The sequence below is a fragment of the Drosophila subobscura genome, chromosome U, assembly GCF_008121235.1.
Source record: "Drosophila subobscura isolate 14011-0131.10 chromosome U, UCBerk_Dsub_1.0, whole genome shotgun sequence".
Lineage (NCBI taxonomy): Eukaryota > Metazoa > Arthropoda > Insecta > Diptera > Drosophilidae > Drosophila > Drosophila subobscura.
This window is the reverse complement of record NC_048534.1, coordinates 20,507,323-20,525,715: the sequence shown is the minus strand read 5'-3', so window position 1 is coordinate 20,525,715 and position 18,393 is coordinate 20,507,323. Positions and strand designations below refer to the sequence as shown.

Sequence of the window (18,393 nt, the reverse complement as noted above, 5' to 3'; positions counted from 1 at the left end):
TAAAAAATACAAATTTAGTAATGAAATCAAAATATTAAAACTAAAATAGTTCATTGAGGGGGTGATTTTGATTGGAATCGGCTATTAAGTATTATTTACACAGCTGTATATAGCTATATAGATATTTGTTCTTGAACATCATTTAAATCCAGTAAATGCTGGAAACGTCGTTCATCGGAGAGTTTGCCATGGAAGGTCCTCAATGAAGTAATCTTCTCCAATTCGGTGGCCTCACTAATGGCGACCAGGCTGTCGTCGGGCATGGTCAGACTTCTCAGAGTGTGATGAGTTCTCCTCGCTAGGGCTGCAAAGTATTTTCTCAATGATCCAGGTTCGTGGGTATCCTCTATTTTGATATGATGTACAGGTTCCAGGTGGGCTAAAGGTTCTATCGCAATGTTATTTTCTGTAAAGAAATCCATTGAAAAGCGTAATGCCTTTTCGTCCCGATCGAAAGTTATTCCACTGTCGGTGCTGTGTATACAAATTCTACGCTGACAAGCCTTCAAAAGATCAAAGATCCCAGAGGATGTCATGTCCACAGGAACGGAACTCATCTGGTTGTGTTTAGTCGTTAGTCGCAGGTTTTCGAGTTCGGTTAGTCCAGACAGGAGCTGAATGTCCTGAGGATATGCAAACTGGCATTCCAAAGTTCGCAAAGATCTTATACGGATCAGTTCGTTTGCCTCCTCGGTCTTGATCCTAACTTCCATTAAGTAAAGCCTTTGTAGCGTCTGCAACGGCCTCGAGGCCAGAGCAGCCAGGAGGCACTGGAGGGGTACGTGGGAAATTGAATCAGGTGAAATAGTCAATCCTTCGAGAACGGGGAGCTGCGAAACGATTTGGGACACTGCTGCCACTTCCTCAGCATTGATTTTTATCAACGATAAGTCCGTCAAGTTGGTCGCTTCAATGAATCCATTGAGAATCGGCGCAATGGAACAATGCGATCTATTACATTCAATTGCAAGCGAAGATAAACCTGGCAGAGTCGAAAGTCTACCGTAGTCCGAGGAACTCGAACTATCATTAAGCAAATCAATTGAAAGTTCTCCCATTGATGTGAATGTTATCGTCGAATTGACTAGACAAATTATCATTTTTTTCTTGGGCTGAATAAGAATGCTCAGAACTTCCTCCGAAATTGTCCCAAAGTCGAGTTCTGACAGTATTCCCAAGTACCGAAGATTGGGCAGCTGGGACAAACGCCCAATGTCCCGGGGATCGCCCGGTCTACACTGCACATTTATTAATGTGTCGATCTGAGACAGTGCCTGCATTTCTCCTTGGTCCATTGGTGAATCCTCTATGGATAGTAATTCGAGGGCTTTGCTCTCATTGCAGGCGAATCCATGCAACAGAGGCTGAAGAGTGCCCTTCTCGTGCACGCCTTTGATTGTTAAATGCCACAGTCGGGGAATCTTAGCCAGAGGCCTATACTCGCTTGCATCGCAATCAGGCCTCATTGTGAAGGTAAGCTCATCCAACTCTTCGCAGTGCGGAGCGATCGCGGCCAGCCTCTTTCCTCCCGTTTCAATATTCATGTACTCCAGACCGGTCAAGTTTTCGTTCAGGCGGCAGATTTCAACCAAATCATCAATATCCATCCGAACATTTAAACGAAGTTCCTCGAGGGTTGTAATGCTTCCTAGACCCTCTAGGGTGTAGCCTGAAAATAATCAAATGTTCCTTGAGAATAAGCAGTATCAATACGTGACAAACGGGAACGACGGGACCACCTCCTTATATACACAATTGCTTGATGCACAGAACCGCCGCAACGGCAAAAAGACGTCTTCGTGTGGCCATGCACAGTTGCTCGGCTGCCGCACCGGCAGAGAAGCTCGAAACGTTTTCACACATACTAATGCGTGTATGTGTGTACATGTATGAATACTCGCAATGCTCACCCGCCACGTCAATGTCCAACTCTTTCAGATTTGGCTTGTTTTGGAGTTGATCCATTACAGTGCGAAATACTTCCATGTAATCACTGTGGAATGATTCGGGAGCATACCTCAATTTGACTTTAGTCAAATGTGGCCAATCCTTGATGACGTGACTGATGTAGTTCCAGTAGGCTTTCTTGTTCCTTGCTGGCGTGTTCTTCAAGTTGATGCATATACGTTCAAGGTCGATGTCTCTAGTAGCATAAGTGAGCCAGAGGTTTTTATTGTTCCTTACTGACCTGTCCTCCAATCGGGTGATCATATTTTCAAGGATCTCGATATTTTCGACTTCATTGTTGTCAATCGCACTGCGCAGGAATGGTGTAAGCCCGAAATTTAGATCTTTCTTCCATTCATAGATCAGATGCATAAGGGGCTTGCAGCAAGCAGCCAAACTCAAAAAATCTGCATACTTGAGGTGGACATTTGCAAATGGTTTCTCTCGCTCGCAGTTCTTTTTCACGTGCTTAAATATATTAAAGATCAACTCCTTTGGCAAATCAAATAAGCCCGTTTCGCTCATTTTAATTAAATCAAATCCTATGCCAATAGAAACATTCCTTTTAGAAGGAATGTTGTTATTATTATTTATTATTTAATAGGCAATATTTTAGAGTCTCTATCGTTCGTTGGAGCTTCACTAAACTGCGGCCACGGTGACATTACTACAACTGCTTCGGCAGTGCCGCTTACCTGCTGAGACCAGCACAAGCAGCTTTTGCATGAGCTTTCTCGCGTTGAAATTTACTCTCTGAATGGTTCGCTTATCTCCCTCTCTCTCTCTTTACTGCCACTTTACATAGGGAGTGTTCCGACATAGGGCATGGATGAATTGGAACAGACCTTATAAAACAATGAAAAATGTATCTGCCACTGCTCACCAAGTTAACAGGTTAAATAGTAAAGGAAGTCACTCGTGGAGGCTGCCATCCAGATCGAGATCAGGCATAAGTGTTTCCTTCGACTGCCACAGCTGAAGATAGTTAGCCTTTCGGAATACTTAAGTACAAGTAAATATTGCTCAGACACTAACAAGACATTTATCAACGATTTTGAAAGGCGTTTGCGAGGTTATCTTTTTACTTCCCAGATTACAGGAAAAGCCGCAGTGAACGCTGACCTGGGTGGACAGCCCTTTTCCCAGTATATTTACGGGTGTACGGTCCACTTTTAAGAGGAGAAAATGAGAGCCAAAGAGCCACCATGAATCATAAAGGGCTTGGCCAATGGCTAAAAAAAACTCTCCCTGTAAATTATTAATTCATTTCAATCTGTATTGGACAATCTCTGTGGACGAGTGCTCTTCTCGCCCTGGATCGTGATAACGTGACAGAATCTTATCACACAACGAAATGTGGCTGGGTGCTGTGTGTGTTTTTTTCCGTTCCCATCCCTGCAATCGCAGCGGGCAAACGGCCAGTTTGCTCTATCAATTTATTTATTAGACGGATCCAAGTGATATGCACCAGCCCAACCCACTGCTGCTGATGACATCAGGTTCAATTGGAATCATTGGCTGGACGGGCTGCTCAATTGAGGTTCAGTTGGGTTCCATCTGTGCTGTCGACCGGTCGCATTATGTGTCCCATTTGTGTGTTGCTGATGCTGCTGGCCGCTCTGGTGGCCTTGATCTACATTTTTCTCACCTGGAACTTCAGCTACTGGCAGAAGCGGGGCATTAAGACAGCCAAGGCATGGCCCTTTGTGGGCAGCTTTCCCAGCGTCTTCACCCAAAAGCGGAACATGGCCTACGACATTGACGATATCTATCGGTGGGGAAGGTTTACACTTATCCTTAGTTATTCGATTGTTAATGCTGACTACTTGCAGGCAGTTCAAGAGCACGGAGAATGTGGTGGGTGTGATGAACACGCGGATGCCACAGCTATTGATTCTGTGTCCGGAATATGCACACAGAATATTTGTGGGCGATTTTCGCAGCTTTCACGACAACGAAATGGGCAAGTTTGTGCGTAAAGTTCGCTCTTGTTTTGAGTTCCCCTTTGATGCATAGTAAATATGTTTTCTCTGCAGACAAACAAGAAGGTGGACAAGATCTTGGCCAACAATCCGTTTGTGCTGAATGGCGAGGAGTGGAAGGAGAGGCGTGCGGAGATAACACCCGGACTGTCAGCCAATAGGGTGAAGGCCGTCTACCCAGTGTCGCAGAGCGTGTGCAGGGCTTTTGTGGATTATATCAAGCGACAGCAGCGCATGGCCGGCGCCGATGGTGTCAATGCCAAGGACATTTGTCTGTGCTACACCACCGAAGTGGTGTCCGACTGCGTGCTGGGCATCTCCGCGCAGAGCTTCACGGACACACCCACGCCGCTGGTGGGCATGATCAAGCGTGTGTTTGAGCAATCCTTTGGCTTCATATTCTACACAATGGCCGCGAACCTCTGGCCACCCATTCGCAAGTTCTACAGCGTGGCGCTGTTCGCCAAGGACGTCGAGCAGTTCTTCTTTGACATCATGGAGAAGTGCATTGTGCTGCGCCGGGAGAATCCGAAGCAGAACCGCGAGGATTTCCTCAACTACATGCTGCAGCTGCAGGAGAAGCGGGGCCTGGACACCGTGCAGCTGACATCGCACACGATGACGTTCCTCACGGATGGCTTCGAGACAACGGCCCAGGTGCTGGCCCACACCCTGCTGCTGCTCGCTCGCTATCCCACGGAGCAGCACAGGCTGCGAGCAGAGATTGGCAGCAAGGATTGGTCCTTTGAGCAGCTGAGCGAGCTGCCCTACATCGATGCCTGTATTCATGGTAGTCCCACACAGACCGCGTGCCCACATGCCCCCTCTTTGATTTGTTCTTTTTCTTTTTCGTTCAACTTGCAGAAACTTTGCGCATTTTTCCGCCGCTCCTGGCCGCCCGCAAGGTGGTCACTGAGGCCCACGAATTTGTCAACCGGAACGGTGTGAGCGTGCGCGTGCACCCCGATGATGTGGTCATTGTGCCAGTTCAGTCGCTGCACCACGACCCAGAGTACTACGAGGAGCCGGAGGTATTCAAGCCGGAACGTTTCCTGGAGGCCAATGGCGGTGTGCGCAAATATCGCGAGGCTGGCATCTACTACGGCTTCGGCGATGGGCCACGCGTGTGTCCAGGTTGGTCTCCTTGCAGATTTTACTCAGTTGTAGGCTCATTTTGCCGCTGCTTACAGGCATGCGGTTTGCACTGACCCAAGTCAAGGCCGCCCTGGTCGAGGTTGTGCAGAACTTTGAGATGAAAGTGAATCCCAAGACGCGAAAGGACAACCAATTGGATGACACCTTCTTCATGGCCACACTGAAGGGCGGCATCTGGCTGGACTTTGAGGAGCGCCATTAAAGCCAACACACACTTTTTGTCGTATTATTCACAAGTTTTGGACAATTTGTAGACTATTCAATTACACAGAATTTTGTTTAATCTCGACTCAGGGCTAATTGCACAAGGGGCAGCACTTTGATCGAGGATAGATCCGCCAGTATGGCCTCAATGTTGTCCAGGGAAGCCACCTGCATGAGGCTCTCCTTGCGGAAGCTTAAAATAATAATGGCAAACAGTGGCAGGATCTCCAGGCTATCGAAGCCCAATATCTGAAAAGGGAGAACGAAGACTAAACTCAAGGAGGTACTTTGAGAAAGTTACGCACCAAATCCCAGAGGATGAGCAGCTGATCGGGTGGCAGGTGGCCGGAAAAGGCGCGCATTAGCCACTTGAAGACAACGCGCAGACTGTAAAGATATCAAAAATCTACTGGAAATCCACGGAAATCCGATTGTACTCACGGCTGTATCTGCAGCTCACGGAAATGCGACCACAGCTGTGGCTCATAGGTCTGCAGGAGCTTCTCGAACAGCAAACAGAGGCTGACAATGCCCTGGGGGTGCGTATTGATGGTGGTCAATCGGTGGCAATAGCGTATGTAGAATGCACGAAATGTATAGTACAGACTCAGTGGCGAATCGTACAGATAGCAGAAGGGAGCGGCAAACATGCAAATGCCATGGAAGGGCACCACGCCCGAGGGTGGGCCCTCGTAGGTGCGACCCTTCACGGGGAAGGCCTCGTAGTCGACACAGCTGCCAATGTCCGTGTCGCGGGAGAAGCAGAGCAGCACCTGATAGAGCACATCCTCGAACACAAAGTACTGATCATCATTGGAGGCCGTCAGTTGGATGTCCTTGAAGACCAGCTTGTCCACAATGTGATCCGTGGTCCAAACTGTGTTGCGCAGCTTCTGCCAGTGCTCAATGTCCTGCGCGCAGAGAGAGTGAGCTTATAGAGAGGATTCTAATGTGTATCCAAATTATCCCTCACATAGTCATGCAGCTTGCTGTCCAGCACAGCGGCCCAGAGGGCGCCTCGATACGGCGCCGGCGTGCAGCCCTTCTTCAGGAAATGCTGACACATGGGCGCATGGCGACCCTCCAGGATGCGCTGGCACTGCGTCGTCAGGTCCGGCACTCCCAAGTAGCCGTCACTGCGCAACAGATCCGCAAAGTGTGTCCGCAGCTCAAACAGATTCTTCACGGGCAGCGCAATGTGCGAGAATTCCCATTGAGGAATTTGGCTGTGCGTGAGATTGGGTTAGGCAAACGCTGAGCAGGAGCATGGAAGGAGCAGACTTTGCTTACTCTGTATTCTCGGTGGTCTTGGCGGGTCCTTTCAGAGAGAGCAGCACCTCCAGCAGATCCTTGGGCGCGTACACAGGTCGATAGTTGGCCAGATCTGAAAATTGCATTACAATTCATGAGCTTTGGAGTTGCATTGGTGCTGCCATGCTGTAGTGCTCACCCATGCTGTAGTTGCTCAGCTCATTCCATTTGGCCATAAAGTCCTCGCGATCTGCGCTGATGCGTGGCTGTCCATGGAGTGGAACCTTCAGCTCCGAGCACATGGCGTTCAAGCTCTTGCGCACACGTCGATCCCACAGTACGCCGGCTCGCTTCAAATAGCCCAGAGGATCACTTAAAGTGGTTTTCTGCAAGGAAAAAGTACAACGTTTGAGGGTAAAAGAGGGGAAGAGGCATTCATCGACTTCTAGCTGTTAACAGCACTGATTAACAGCCTGTTACCACGAGATCCGCTAACAGCCCACACGATTAACGATAACAGCTCACTGTTGGGGCTTTCGGTTACAGCTCACTGTTAGCTCACTACAGCTCACTGTTAGCGCGTTCTAAAGCTCACTCTCGCGATCCGCGCGTCTCAGTTGCACCGCCTGCACGTAGAGCTTTCATGTCAGAGAGGCTGCACGCATTGTTTACACGCAGCAGCTTCAATCAGACAGAAAGGCAGAAAGAGAAAGACACTGCTCTAAAGCGCAAAGCTTGTTCCGTTGCTTAATGTTACGGTAAACAAATCTGATAGGCTTCTAGCACGAACACAATCCACCTTGTGTGTGTGTGTGGGAGATTACTCACCGATAGCTGTTTGGTGGCCTCTGGCTTGCACAGACGACTGCGCACCAGATTGTAGACAATGTTGCGTATCTCCGTCTCCAGGCCGGCTCCCTTGATGAACACGGAAATGGGTTTAAATATGGTTTATTTAATAGGTAATTCTTCCGTCTAACCTTGATGGCCTCCTCCAGCGTGTTGCGCATATCGATGGGATCCACATTGGGACTGCAGGCGAGACGCTGTAGCTCCTTGTAGATGGGCTCATAGCATTTGGTGGTCTTAATGGCCGAAATAACCCTCGCGGTCATGTGGTGTATGCTGGCATCCTGCAGCTCCTCCATTGTGGCTGTGTCGCGTGTGCCTGCCGCGTGGCTCAGTCTTCCTCTAATGCTTACTACCTACTAAATATTTACTTTGTGTCGGAGCGGAGTTGTGATTAGCAGCCCCGAAACGTTGAGGCTTTCTAACACACAACAGTCGTTTGACTTTTATCGATCAAACATTGTCTGTCGCCAGCTTTGATTTGGATTTGAGCTCGACTCAACTGACTGACTGCATCCGCAGCTGTCGTCGCTTCATAGTTACGGAATGCACACACTTGTTTGGTCTCACTCGATTCGATTTGAATTGGTTTTGCTTTTCGCTTTTCGCTTTTGGCTTTTGGCTTCTGGCTAGCCGCCCCTCGCAACCAACAAATTCCATTATAAATACAGCAAAAGGCGCGTGAAATTGCCTTCGCGGCACACCCACAGACTTGGGGGCGGGCTGCACATTGCACAATGTGGCCAAGAGGAAGCTCTCTTTTGGCATCTGTCATCTGGGCCAACGAGTTGACGAATTGATTGACGCTGTTGCTGTTGCTGTTGATTGCCATGTGGAAAAACGAAAAACCCACTCATAATGGGCAAATGGTGGAGGAGCCCACACCACATGGCATTCAATTTCCCTACAAATTCATGAAATTCGGCAAATTTGGCGTATTATTTGTTGCGCTGAAGTACGTACAGAAATTGTCTGTAGTTAAGTACATTTTCACTGACTTTTTCAACATAATTAGTCATCAAAAACGGCAGATTTCTGCATTATGGTAATAATATTAATACTAATTGACCCTTGGGCAAATCCAAAACTCAAACCAAGGAACCTGAGCGTCATGGCGGTTGACAGTGGTTGACTTTGCCTCCTTGTCGCTGTGGAGAAGAGTATTCAGAGAATCTGAATGGACAGCGGTATCCCCAGTCTAATCAATCAATTGTATCCGCAATTTTCACACTGATGTTTCCCTTTAACGTATACAGGAACAAATGGAAAAGGTTCCTTCTAGGGTTCAATTATGGTGAATGTCGTCCTAATGTCGTCGAACCGACTTCGTCCAGTTCACTCAGAGTTCTGATTGTCGGACGCGATGCATCACGTTGCATAAACTATTTAAATCAATTTCGGTTCGTTCAGCCGGACGATTCATACATACATATGTACATATATATGTACATACATAAATACAGACATTTTTGCATATGGCTGTACATGCGGAACATTTGTAATTGAATTTCTTGCGGACCTGTTCGAAGCGGCGGCCCAATTCGGGGCTGCACAAAAAATATTGAATAGAAAAGAAAAAACGAACCAAAGCCAGTCGGAAAATATTGTCCAGGTAATAGACTTACCTGATGAGAATTTAATTCAATTTTAATCCTTAAAGATGCTTTGATCTCTCTATGAAACAATTTTTCTTCAAAAGAAAAATCGAATACGTCTAGCTTGTAATTAAAAATTCGAATTAAGTCTCAAATGATGGCAATTCTTTGATCCATTTACGGAAATAACAAGTGTCCCCCCAGTGGTAAGTATCACCTCCAGGTGGTGCAAACTTTCGCTGCGAGTACGCTCCTGGCTTCTGTCATTTGTTTTGGTAATTACATCGTAAATCTTGCCTTAAATTTCATGTCAGCACCGGAATTAGAACTTGTGCCACCGGCAGTATGGTCATCATTTGGTCTATTTTCGCTGAGGGGGCACACACATAATTTCATATTTTGAAATATGTAAAAACAATTGAGGCGCACTTACCCCCGCCCACCGCCACCGCCCCCTTCCTGTACGTACCCCCTTCTGTACTGGGGACACATTCCAAAAGTGTTTCACGTTTTGTCATAAATAATAAAAATCAAATGACCATCAAAAGTTGCTGCTGCTGTTGCTGCTGCCTTTGCCAAAAAAATGCCGCCGCCGGAAGGTTAACCCACAGATGCTCGTACAGAGAACAACAACAACAAAAACCCATGCCCAACCCCCACCACACTTGGGCGGCCGGGCCTGTCCATCTTCCTTGATGTCCATTTGCCAGTGCCCGAATGCCTGTTTGTTTGTTTTAACGCAACAACAAAAAAGTATAAAACCAAATCAACATTTTTGCGCAGAAAACAATTTGCAAGAGAGAGAGAGAGAGAGAGAGAGAGCAGCAGCAGTGGAACTGCTGTGGAACTGGGCAAAGCAGCAGCAGCAGCAGCAGCACCAGCACCGCCATGGGCATCTGGCCCACTCACGATCATATGGACAAAAATTGCTATAAAGTACTAAAAATACAATTACCGTGAGAAAATCGCGCTGATTTTGTGACTGATTGTGAAGACGTTTATAGTCGATTTTTAGTGACTGAGTGACCGACCGAACGACGGACAGACAGACGGACAGACAGCCGGACACACACTTTCCGCATGTGGGGGAGGATGTGTGTCTATGTGTGTGTGTGTGTAGTGCTGCTGCTCTTTGCATAACTGTGGCGTGCGCTGCGGCAAAAAGAAAGATGATGGAGACCGACCTGACGATGACGTCGTCAATGCTTCGGCCCGACCTTAGACATCAGCCGACACCCAAAAACCGAAACCCAAATCCCCCCAAATCCACCGCAACCAGTGAGTGCACCTGTGTGTTAGCACTTTGATCTGATTGAGATTGTTGCGTCTGGGCAGAATCAGTCCACCTCCACCTCCAATCCAGCCGCCTGCCACCCCTGCCAAACGCTACACTCCCAGCCGCATTCCGACGCCTGTTAATAAAGTGTTGCGCCAAGAAAGCTGAAAGCCGAAAGCTGAAAGCTGAAAGCAACAAATGCGAGTACATATGTGTATGAGTAGCTACCCCCCTCTGCAGGATGGACAGATGGATGGCTGAGGCTGCTACTGCTGCCGCTGCTGCCTTCTGACTTCTGCCTCTGCTGAGGTGGGCTGCCGCTGCCACTGCCGCTGCCACCGCCGCTGCCGCTGCGTGACGCTTCCACTAAGCAAATTATGCCGTTTATAAATAATGATCTTGGCCAGACGATCGGGTTAGTGCGCGCCCGCAGGCCAACGCAGTTGGAACGCATTCTAGGACAGAGAGCAGCCACAGACCGATCGGAATTGGAGATACCCAAACACACACTCACACACACACACGCACACACAGATACAAAATGGTATCTATCCGCGTTTTATGCCTCCTGATTGTGCAATCAGCCGTGCCGCACCGTGCCGTGGACTAACTTTTTCCGCTTAATGCTTAACGCAGGAGGACGACGAGAAAATGGACATCATGCGCAAGGCATTCCAAATGTTCGACACACAAAAGACGGGCTTCATTGAGACGCTGCGCCTCAAGACGATCCTCAACAGCATGGGCCAGATGTTCGAGGAGAGCGAGCTGCAGGCGCTGGTGGACGACAATGATCCGGAGGATACTGGCAAGGTGAATTTCGATGGCTTCTGTGCCATTGCCGCCCATTTCCTGGAGGAGGAGGATGCCGAGGCCATTCAAAAGGAACTGAAGGAGGCCTTCCGCTTGTACGATCGCGAGGGCAATGGTTACATCACCACCTCCACTCTCAAGGAGATCCTGGCCGCTCTGGATGACAAGCTCTCCTCCAGCGACTTGGATGGCATCATTGCCGAGATTGACACGGACGGCTCGGGCACTGTGGACTTTGACGGTGAGTGCTGGATCCATCTTTAAACCCTATACTTGTGGGGATGCCAATTAATTGTTGGACACTTTCTTTGGCAGAATTCATGGAGATGATGGCCGGCGAGTAGCTGGCATTCACTCATTCATTATTTGCTGATATTTAGACGATAAAACCAACGTGGAAAATGAAGCTTTTGGGTTTAATAATAATTTTTTATTATTTTTAAATAAATTAACTAAACGCTTTCGTACAAACTTTAGTTCTTGTCCTGGCTCTATGCGCAAATACTCAACAAAACAAAATGCAAAACAAAGAATGAAAAGTGTGAAAAGGTGACAAAAAACTGAAAGATCGCATTACACATTCAATCGGTTTATATATATCTATAGTTTATAGTTTATAGTTTATGTGTTTAGCTTACAAACTGCTCTTATGGGTCATAGCGTTTACTTAAACAAAGGGTTTAATCGTTAAGCTAAACAGTTTAGAGTTAGAGCTAGAGCTAGAGTTACTGGCGTATAAGTAAGTATTTACAGCATCGCTTCTAACGATAATATATATATTATTTATACACCATATACTCCTGTATATATCTGTAGGTTATGGGCCCATAAAACTTGTTTGCCATATTTACAAAAAATCAAACAAAAAACAAAACAAATGCAGGCACCTATCGCCACATAGTACATGGTATATAGTGTATATAGTGTATATATATATAGATATATATGCATATATTTGTATGTTAAATGGAGGGGTGAGAAAACGTTCTGCCAGTAAGCGTTCTGTCTTTACACAACGTGTCCTAAGGCAACTAATTCTGTGTGGATTTTACATAAGGCAGCATTTGGGTAACTTGCCACAAAACGGTGGCAGAGCTTACACTTAAATACACTTAGCTATAAACGGAACATAGAACTACATTTGTATGCTGCATTAACTCAATTGTTCCGATCAGTTCGGTACACGAAAACTAAACTCTTACCACAAATATTAATTTACAACAAAATTTTGAATTTTTGCACATAGAATATATATGTGTGTGTGTGTTAGTGTGTGTGTGTGTGTGTTTTTGCATATAATATTTCTCAAATAGTTAAAGCATTTTTCTAACCAAAGATTGTTGCATTGGGCACTGCATGGGACACGAAAGAGAACTTATTTAGATACTCGCTTAGATTAACTAATTGCTAGAATTTCAGTGCGCGCTGCCCTTAGCAGTGGGCAAACTCTGACAGAAAGACAAACTCACTTAGGCCTAAGCAAGAACAACTAACAGCTAGAAAGTTATTCCGGGCACAAGGGACCCTTTCTACGACCGCAGTCGAAAAGAACAGGGAAAAACTAAATGCGACTTAGGTCAAACCTAGAACGAGAGACTACACGACATAGTTAATATTTAATGTGCACTTGGGGCGCGGGAGACCCTCTCCTAGACAATCTTCATGGGCACATCGATGAGGCAGTCCGCCTCGAGTCGTCCGAGCGTCTTCTTGACGCGCAGTGCCGTCAGTCGCACTGTGGGATTGGGATGCCAGCACTCCAGCATGATCTTGGAGATGGTGGCGAGGACATCGTCCTCCTGCCAGCGCGCTGGTATGGGCGGCCGGAAGCCCTTGACACACACAACGGCGTGCATGTCCTCGAAGGTGGGATCCGAGGGCACCACATCGTGGTAGGGCAGGGCATAGTCCTCGCAGGTGGTTGTCTTGGTGCCCGAAATGGGTGTGTAGCAGCGGCGTGCCATCTCCCACAGCACCAGTCCCACGGAGTACATGTCGGCCCGCTTGAACTCCTCGAACTGTTGGGCGTTCAGGGCCTGGCTGAGCACCTCGGGCGCCATGTAGCGCCGCGTGCCGACGCGTGTGTTCTGCGCAATGTGAATCTCGTCCAGCTCCGAGTTGTACTTGACCGCCAGGCCGAAGTCCGCGATGGCGCACTGTCCGTTCCGCTTCACCAGAATGTTCTTGCTCTTGATGTCGCGATGGGCGATGGCCGGCTTGCCGGGCGTGCCGAAGATCTCGTCGTGCAGATGGGCCAGGCCCGAGGCCAGGGAGTAGGCGAGGAGCTGCAGCTTCTGCGGGTTGATCACCGACATGGACAGGTAATCGTGCAGGCTGCCCATCTCATGGTAGTCGGTGATCAGCAGCATCTGTGTCCAGCTGCCATTGCCCTTGATGTCGGCCGCAATGAAGCCGAGTATGTTCTCGTGGCGCATGAGGACTGTCTGATAGATCTCTGTCTCGCGGAACCACGATGCCTCCTCGGTGGTGAAGAAGGTCTTGACGGCCACGCGCTCGTCCCGCCACTTGGCCAGCCACACCTCCCCGTAGCGTCCCTTGCCCACCAGCCGCACCATCTGGATCTGCTTGGCGATGGTCCGTTGCACCAGCAGCGGCAGTCCCGAGCCCGAGCCCGAGCTCTGCTCCACCAGCTGCGACAGCGGCGACAGCTGCGAGTTGTACATGGAGTTGATGAGGCGGGGCTGCTTGCGCAGCTTCTCCCGCCGCTTGTACGTGAGGCAGAGTGTCGCCACAATCAGCATGAACACGGACAGGCACACAATGATGGAGGCGCACAGGGCCAGCGTGTGCACGGACTCGCTGCTCACGGGCAGCTCCGGCGCCGGCGTGGTCATCTTCGGCGTGAACGTGGGATGCAGGTCGCGGTTGCACAGATCCTCCTTGTCGCAGCACACAATGTTCTTGCCATGCAGGTGCGGCACAGCGGCCACTTTACACTGCAAGTCGCAAGAAAAGAGAATCAATAACGGAATTCTTGGGAGGGAATATGCGACTGGGGACTTACCATGAGTAGGCCGCCATTGTCTTCGGGTGGCATGCAGCCGTATGTGCGCTCCTCCTCGTACATGCCACTCGTCTCGTCGTACAGCTCCTGGACGGCGCTGAAGCAGCTGCCGCCGGGTCGCGTCTCGCAGGTTCCGTTGCTCACATTGCCTGGGCAACTTCCGTCGCAGTAGCAGGTCAGGGAGCGGGCTGTAAGTGGAAGAGGGGAATAAGTAAGGTTTACAGAAATTTTACTGGGAATAAAATATATTTGAGCATCTATCTATCACAGTTTCAGGCACTATCTTGCCATTAAACTGCTCCTTTTTCCAGGTTGCACAAGCGAAAGCAGCAGAAATTACATGTCGTGTGCATGATTAAGAATTTTGCTGTGCAATCAATGCCTCTCCGTTTGCACTTTCAGTGTGTATCAATGCTTAAGCCCGTAAATAACTAAAAATACCAAGAAGATGCTATTAAAATTATCTTAAATAATTCTTGACATCAAGAATCAGATATAATCGTATGCTAATACCCCTTACAATATCTCCCACAACAATCTGCATAATAAATCGGTTTTAAACGCCGCTTAGTGTTCATGTAAAAGCAAAAACCACTCAATGCTTAAGCTACTTCCCATAACAACATGCTCGTAAACGATCGCTGAGCTGCTGTTAAGTCTGAGAACCGCACAATCAATTACCCGCACAAAGCCGCTTACTGTCCCACCCAGTGATCTTTAGAGAATAATCTGAAGTGCAACTGCAATTGAGATCAATCAATCTGCGAACGTAAATGTGGCAGCACTAGGCTTAGGAAAACGCGCTGGAACAGCGTGGTCTCTGGCTAAGTGCTAATTCCCGTAGAGAGTCCTCAAGCTTAAGCTTGGCATTCTTTGTTATTATTCCTTAAACAAACTGCAGTAACACTCCAAGCAGAATCAATCAATTGTTAAGCCTGCTAACTGTCCGGCCAAAGCGATTAAAAACGCGGGCAAACCGCGCACGCACTCTACCATGAAAATGCGTTTGAGCATGAAGAGGAGTCCGGCGAGGGGCCGGACCCGAGGGTAACGGTAACTCGGGCAATTGATTCAGGTCGCTGGCAAATCTGCAACTAATTACAACCTCGTTGCAAGTGGCTGCTGTTGCCTGTTGCAGGCTGCCTCTCGCTCTGGCCATTCGGTAGCTGCTTGGCTGCCTCTGTGGCTGCACTTGGACAACGCTTGGGCCACAGTCTGAACAGTTATGGGTGGGCGTTTTTGTGGGGTATGCCCAACATGTGAGTTTTATGGCCAAACTGGAAACACAGGCGCTGCGGTGAGGTTACAGCCACTCACTCGGGGCTAAATATAAGCTTGAAAAACAGCAATCCGAATCGCTACATCCCTCTCCTTAGGGTATCTAAATATTCGTGGCTTCTCCTTCGTTTCGCTTGTGGATGAGTGCGTGGTTGAGTGGGTGGCTGAGTGGCTACGTGGCTGAGTGGTTGCTGGTTCCCATGACTGGACGCCGTCGTTGCCCGCGACCTGCACAATATCTTTAATATTTAATGGCATTTGCCGCATTGCAGTTTCATTCATAAAAACGCATTTAATGTCCGACTGAATGTGCCATATTTTGCATGGCTTAAAGACAGCGAAGCGGCTCCCCGCTGGACACTATTTTTAGACATTTTTACAACGCACTTGACTATTTGCAAGTCGTAAAGTGCATCCTCAAAGGTGGAAGATACATTTTGCAGCAAGTTTGCAGTTTGCTTTTGCATTCTGCTTGTTTATTATTATTTGTTCCATTCGTTATTGTTAAGCTGAAACAAAACAAAGCTCTCGGGTTGCCTGCTATCCCATTTCCATTTGTTTATGCTGCGATTGGGGTTTGCTGCTCAAAAAACATTCCCACAGAATGAGAGCGGGCCATTGGAATGAACTCTTTAAACCCGTTAAAGACACATTTTGGAGCAGTGATTAATGGTTTGTGCATTTTTGTGGCACAAACAATGAGGCGCACAAGTTTGGTGGCAATTGCATTTGACGAATAGCCGCGATACGAGTCCGAGTGCCAGTCGCGTGTCTTCAAGGCTGTTTGGCAGATATTTGACGGCATGCCAATCGCAGGTACACAGAGCTGCACATAGATACACAGCCACACAGCCGCACAGCCGCACAGCTGGTGCCATTAGACCGCTTTTGTGGCTGCTGAGCGAAATGCAAAATACGAAAGAAATCAACAAATTGGCGGATGTTGTTTGCAGCTGACCACGCCTCCCATCAGCAGTGCCAGTGCCTTTGCGAGATAATAATTTAATTACAATTTAATAGCAAACGACAGCTGGAGACAGCTGCAGAGCGAGAGAGAGGGAGAGACAACAGCGGCAGCAGCCGCGAGGCGGTTTGCTGGCGATTTTAGTCGCGCCAAACGTGACTGCTGCTGCCACAAAATATTCGCAATTGTATTTCAACTTTCATTGTCGCATTCATACATATATTACTCATGCCTGTTGCTGCCTCTCCTTCACTCTCTGCCTGGATGCTGCCACAAGGAGCAACCGATGGCCACGTAGCACAGTAGCCCCTTGCGGTGCAGACAAATTATGAATTTTTGTACACACACAAAAAACACGGCAAAAGAGTCAAGAGCAGAAGGAAAAACCAAAATTATGAAACGAGCCGCGGACGAAGGCATCCGCCAGACAACGTCGCCGTTGAGCAGCAGCGGAGTTGGGGGGGGTGGCAGCTGAGGGGCAACCGACGTGGAAGACGTCGCGCTTTGAAATCAAATTGTTGCCCGTTTGCTGCTGCTGCTGCTGCAGGGGCAAGGCAATGTGGCGGCTCCAAGTTGGCGCCAAGTGCACGCGCTTGCCACTCAGCAAAACAACAAAAAAACTTGCTTGAAGGCCCAGAACAAAGCAATCTTCAGGTTGCTCACAGCAGAGTGTGTGTGTCTCTGTGTGTGTGTGTGTGTTAGCTGCTTGCAATAAACAACCATTTTTATGTGAAACTCTTTCAAACACGAAAAGGAAATTGCAGGAAGATGCTCCCCTCACACGAGGGCAAGGGCAAACAAACATCATCAGAAAACCATAAAAATCATCAAAAATAAAACGTTCCAATCATAATTGATTCGCACAAATATTCGCACAAAAACTAAAGTTAATCACAGCTAACATAAGTCGATTGATAGCTCAAACATTTTGATAACAAATAAGGCAAGGAGCAGCAGCTCCTCTTCATTTTCTGTTGATATCTGCCCTTGCCCTCAGGTGGAGGACCCTTTCTCCATCTCCTTTTGATTACCAGCTTGGTTGATCAATTGCTCAGCTGAGCCCACAGCTAACCCAATTCGTGGAGTGTTTCCATAGCTGGGAGCAACCTTCTTTGATAACAGAATTCACTTTATTTGACACTAAATCAATTTGTTCAACGAATGTTCGTTCGAATGTTGTTGCTGGAGTGCTTAAGATTTGATAAGAAGTCGCGGTGTGTGCCATTCGATTTTTAATTGAATTAAAGGTGCCACAGAAACATCCGCCTCTTGCCTCTGTCCATAAGGAATCAGTCCATATTTCTGTGCTGTTTTCCTCAGAGATTTATCCACTTTTGCAGACTTCTTTGGCACTCGGGGCACTTGTGAAAACTTTTTAGCTGCACAGCAAATTTTCTCATGGAAAATTTCCTTTACTTTAGTTTCCAATCGCATCGCAGCTCCATTTACAATGAAACCAGCGCATGGCTTGCCTTTTGTGGCTTGGCATCAGGAGCCGGAGCCAGAGCCAGAGCCGCATTTGGTCCGGCAAATCCCCCGCCAGTCCGCAGCTTAGATTCCGACATTGACCCGGCGAACGTAATTACTTTATATGGATTGCAATTTTAATTAGTCTTTGGACTGGCAAAAAAAACCATTAACAGTGCGCTGCAAAAGTGCACGCACACACAGAACCAGAATACCGAGCAGCCACTTGCAGAACTCTGCGAGCATCTTTGATGATCTACAGCTGGAGAGTGTGGAAGATCTTTGATGGGCTACAGCTGGAAATATGAAAGATCAACGTTCTGTGAATTGGTTGGGTTTTATAGTTTCGCAACGCACTGTCTGTCGTCTGGTGCATATGGGGAATATTTTATGGCATGATTCAGCTAACGATTTCCGCTGCCAACGCGCTCTGCGCTCTGCGCTCTCTCTCGCTCTCTCATACACACAACTGGGTGCAGTTTCCCCCACAATCCGTTCATCGTCATGATCATCATCTCCTCTCTTCCCTGGGTCTGTGGGATGTGGGCTGGGTCTTTAGATGTTTGCTGTGGGCGTGGGGCTGACTG

General features: G+C 48.0%; 5 protein-coding genes across 6 annotated transcripts in view; 2 read left to right on the top strand and 3 right to left on the bottom strand.

The window, feature by feature from the left end:
* Positions 1 to 31: 31 nt before the first annotated feature.
* On the bottom strand, positions 32 to 2,607 carry LOC117901939. The gene is made up of 2 exons (XM_034812908.1): positions 1,911 to 2,607; positions 32 to 1,669 (listed from the first exon to the last, which is right to left on the bottom strand). Exons 1-2 carry the CDS (start codon positions 2,470 to 2,472, stop codon positions 114 to 116), a joined length of 2,118 nt encoding a protein of 705 aa, XP_034668799.1. The 5' UTR covers positions 2,473 to 2,607; the 3' UTR covers positions 32 to 113.
* Positions 2,608 to 3,458: 851 nt separating this feature from the next.
* LOC117901945 (probable cytochrome P450 28d1) lies at positions 3,459 to 5,373 on the top strand. Its single transcript, XM_034812917.1, has 5 exons — positions 3,459 to 3,721; positions 3,780 to 3,918; positions 3,984 to 4,719; positions 4,794 to 5,063; positions 5,120 to 5,373. Exons 1-5 carry the CDS (start codon positions 3,528 to 3,530, stop codon positions 5,284 to 5,286), a joined length of 1,506 nt encoding a protein of 501 aa, XP_034668808.1. The 5' UTR covers positions 3,459 to 3,527; the 3' UTR covers positions 5,287 to 5,373.
* On the bottom strand, positions 5,297 to 7,855 carry LOC117901944 (TBC1 domain family member 19). The gene is made up of 8 exons (XM_034812916.1): positions 7,520 to 7,855; positions 7,368 to 7,457; positions 6,739 to 6,925; positions 6,579 to 6,672; positions 6,262 to 6,514; positions 5,730 to 6,199; positions 5,594 to 5,675; positions 5,297 to 5,537 (listed from the first exon to the last, which is right to left on the bottom strand). Exons 1-8 carry the CDS (start codon positions 7,685 to 7,687, stop codon positions 5,364 to 5,366), a joined length of 1,518 nt encoding a protein of 505 aa, XP_034668807.1. The 5' UTR covers positions 7,688 to 7,855; the 3' UTR covers positions 5,297 to 5,363.
* Positions 7,856 to 10,658: 2,803 nt separating this feature from the next.
* On the top strand, positions 10,659 to 11,540 carry LOC117901946 (troponin C). The gene is made up of 3 exons (XM_034812918.1): positions 10,659 to 10,803; positions 10,896 to 11,313; positions 11,388 to 11,540. The coding sequence occupies exons 1-3, from the start codon at positions 10,801 to 10,803 to the stop codon at positions 11,414 to 11,416; spliced, it is 450 nt and encodes a 149-aa protein (XP_034668809.1). The 5' UTR covers positions 10,659 to 10,800; the 3' UTR covers positions 11,417 to 11,540.
* Positions 11,487 to 18,393, bottom strand: part of LOC117901941 (bone morphogenetic protein receptor type-1B) — a 61,208-nt gene continuing 54,301 nt past the window's right edge. For both annotated transcript variants that reach the window (XM_034812911.1, XM_034812912.1), the window contains 2 exons: positions 14,098 to 14,285; positions 11,487 to 14,029 (listed from right to left, as the gene is read on the bottom strand). In XM_034812911.1, the coding sequence (XP_034668802.1) occupies positions 12,722 to 14,029; positions 14,098 to 14,285 (1,496 nt within the window). In that variant the 3' untranslated portion in view covers positions 11,487 to 12,721. The remainder of the gene's footprint in view (positions 14,030 to 14,097; positions 14,286 to 18,393) is intronic.

Coding starts and splice junctions, on each gene's coding strand:
- LOC117901939 (XM_034812908.1), bottom strand. CDS start 2,472: ATGAGCGAAACGGGCTTATTTGATTTGCCAAAGGAGTTGATCTTTAAT. Junction 1,670..1,910: donor GTTGGACATTGACGTGGCGG/GTGAGCATTGCG, acceptor GATTATTTTCAG/GCTACACCCTAGAGGGTCTA.
- LOC117901945 (XM_034812917.1), top strand. CDS start 3,528: ATGTGTCCCATTTGTGTGTTGCTGATGCTGCTGGCCGCTCTGGTGGCC. Junction 3,722..3,779: donor GACATTGACGATATCTATCG/GTGGGGAAGGTT, acceptor GACTACTTGCAG/GCAGTTCAAGAGCACGGAGA. Junction 5,064..5,119: donor TGGGCCACGCGTGTGTCCAG/GTTGGTCTCCTT, acceptor CGCTGCTTACAG/GCATGCGGTTTGCACTGACC.
- LOC117901944 (XM_034812916.1), bottom strand. CDS start 7,687: ATGGAGGAGCTGCAGGATGCCAGCATACACCACATGACCGCGAGGGTT. Junction 5,676..5,729: donor CGTGAGCTGCAGATACAGCC/GTGAGTACAATC, acceptor ATATCTTTACAG/TCTGCGCGTTGTCTTCAAGT. Junction 5,538..5,593: donor TGCTCATCCTCTGGGATTTG/GTGCGTAACTTT, acceptor CTCCCTTTTCAG/ATATTGGGCTTCGATAGCCT.
- LOC117901946 (XM_034812918.1), top strand. Junction 11,314..11,387: donor GGGCACTGTGGACTTTGACG/GTGAGTGCTGGA, acceptor TTTCTTTGGCAG/AATTCATGGAGATGATGGCC.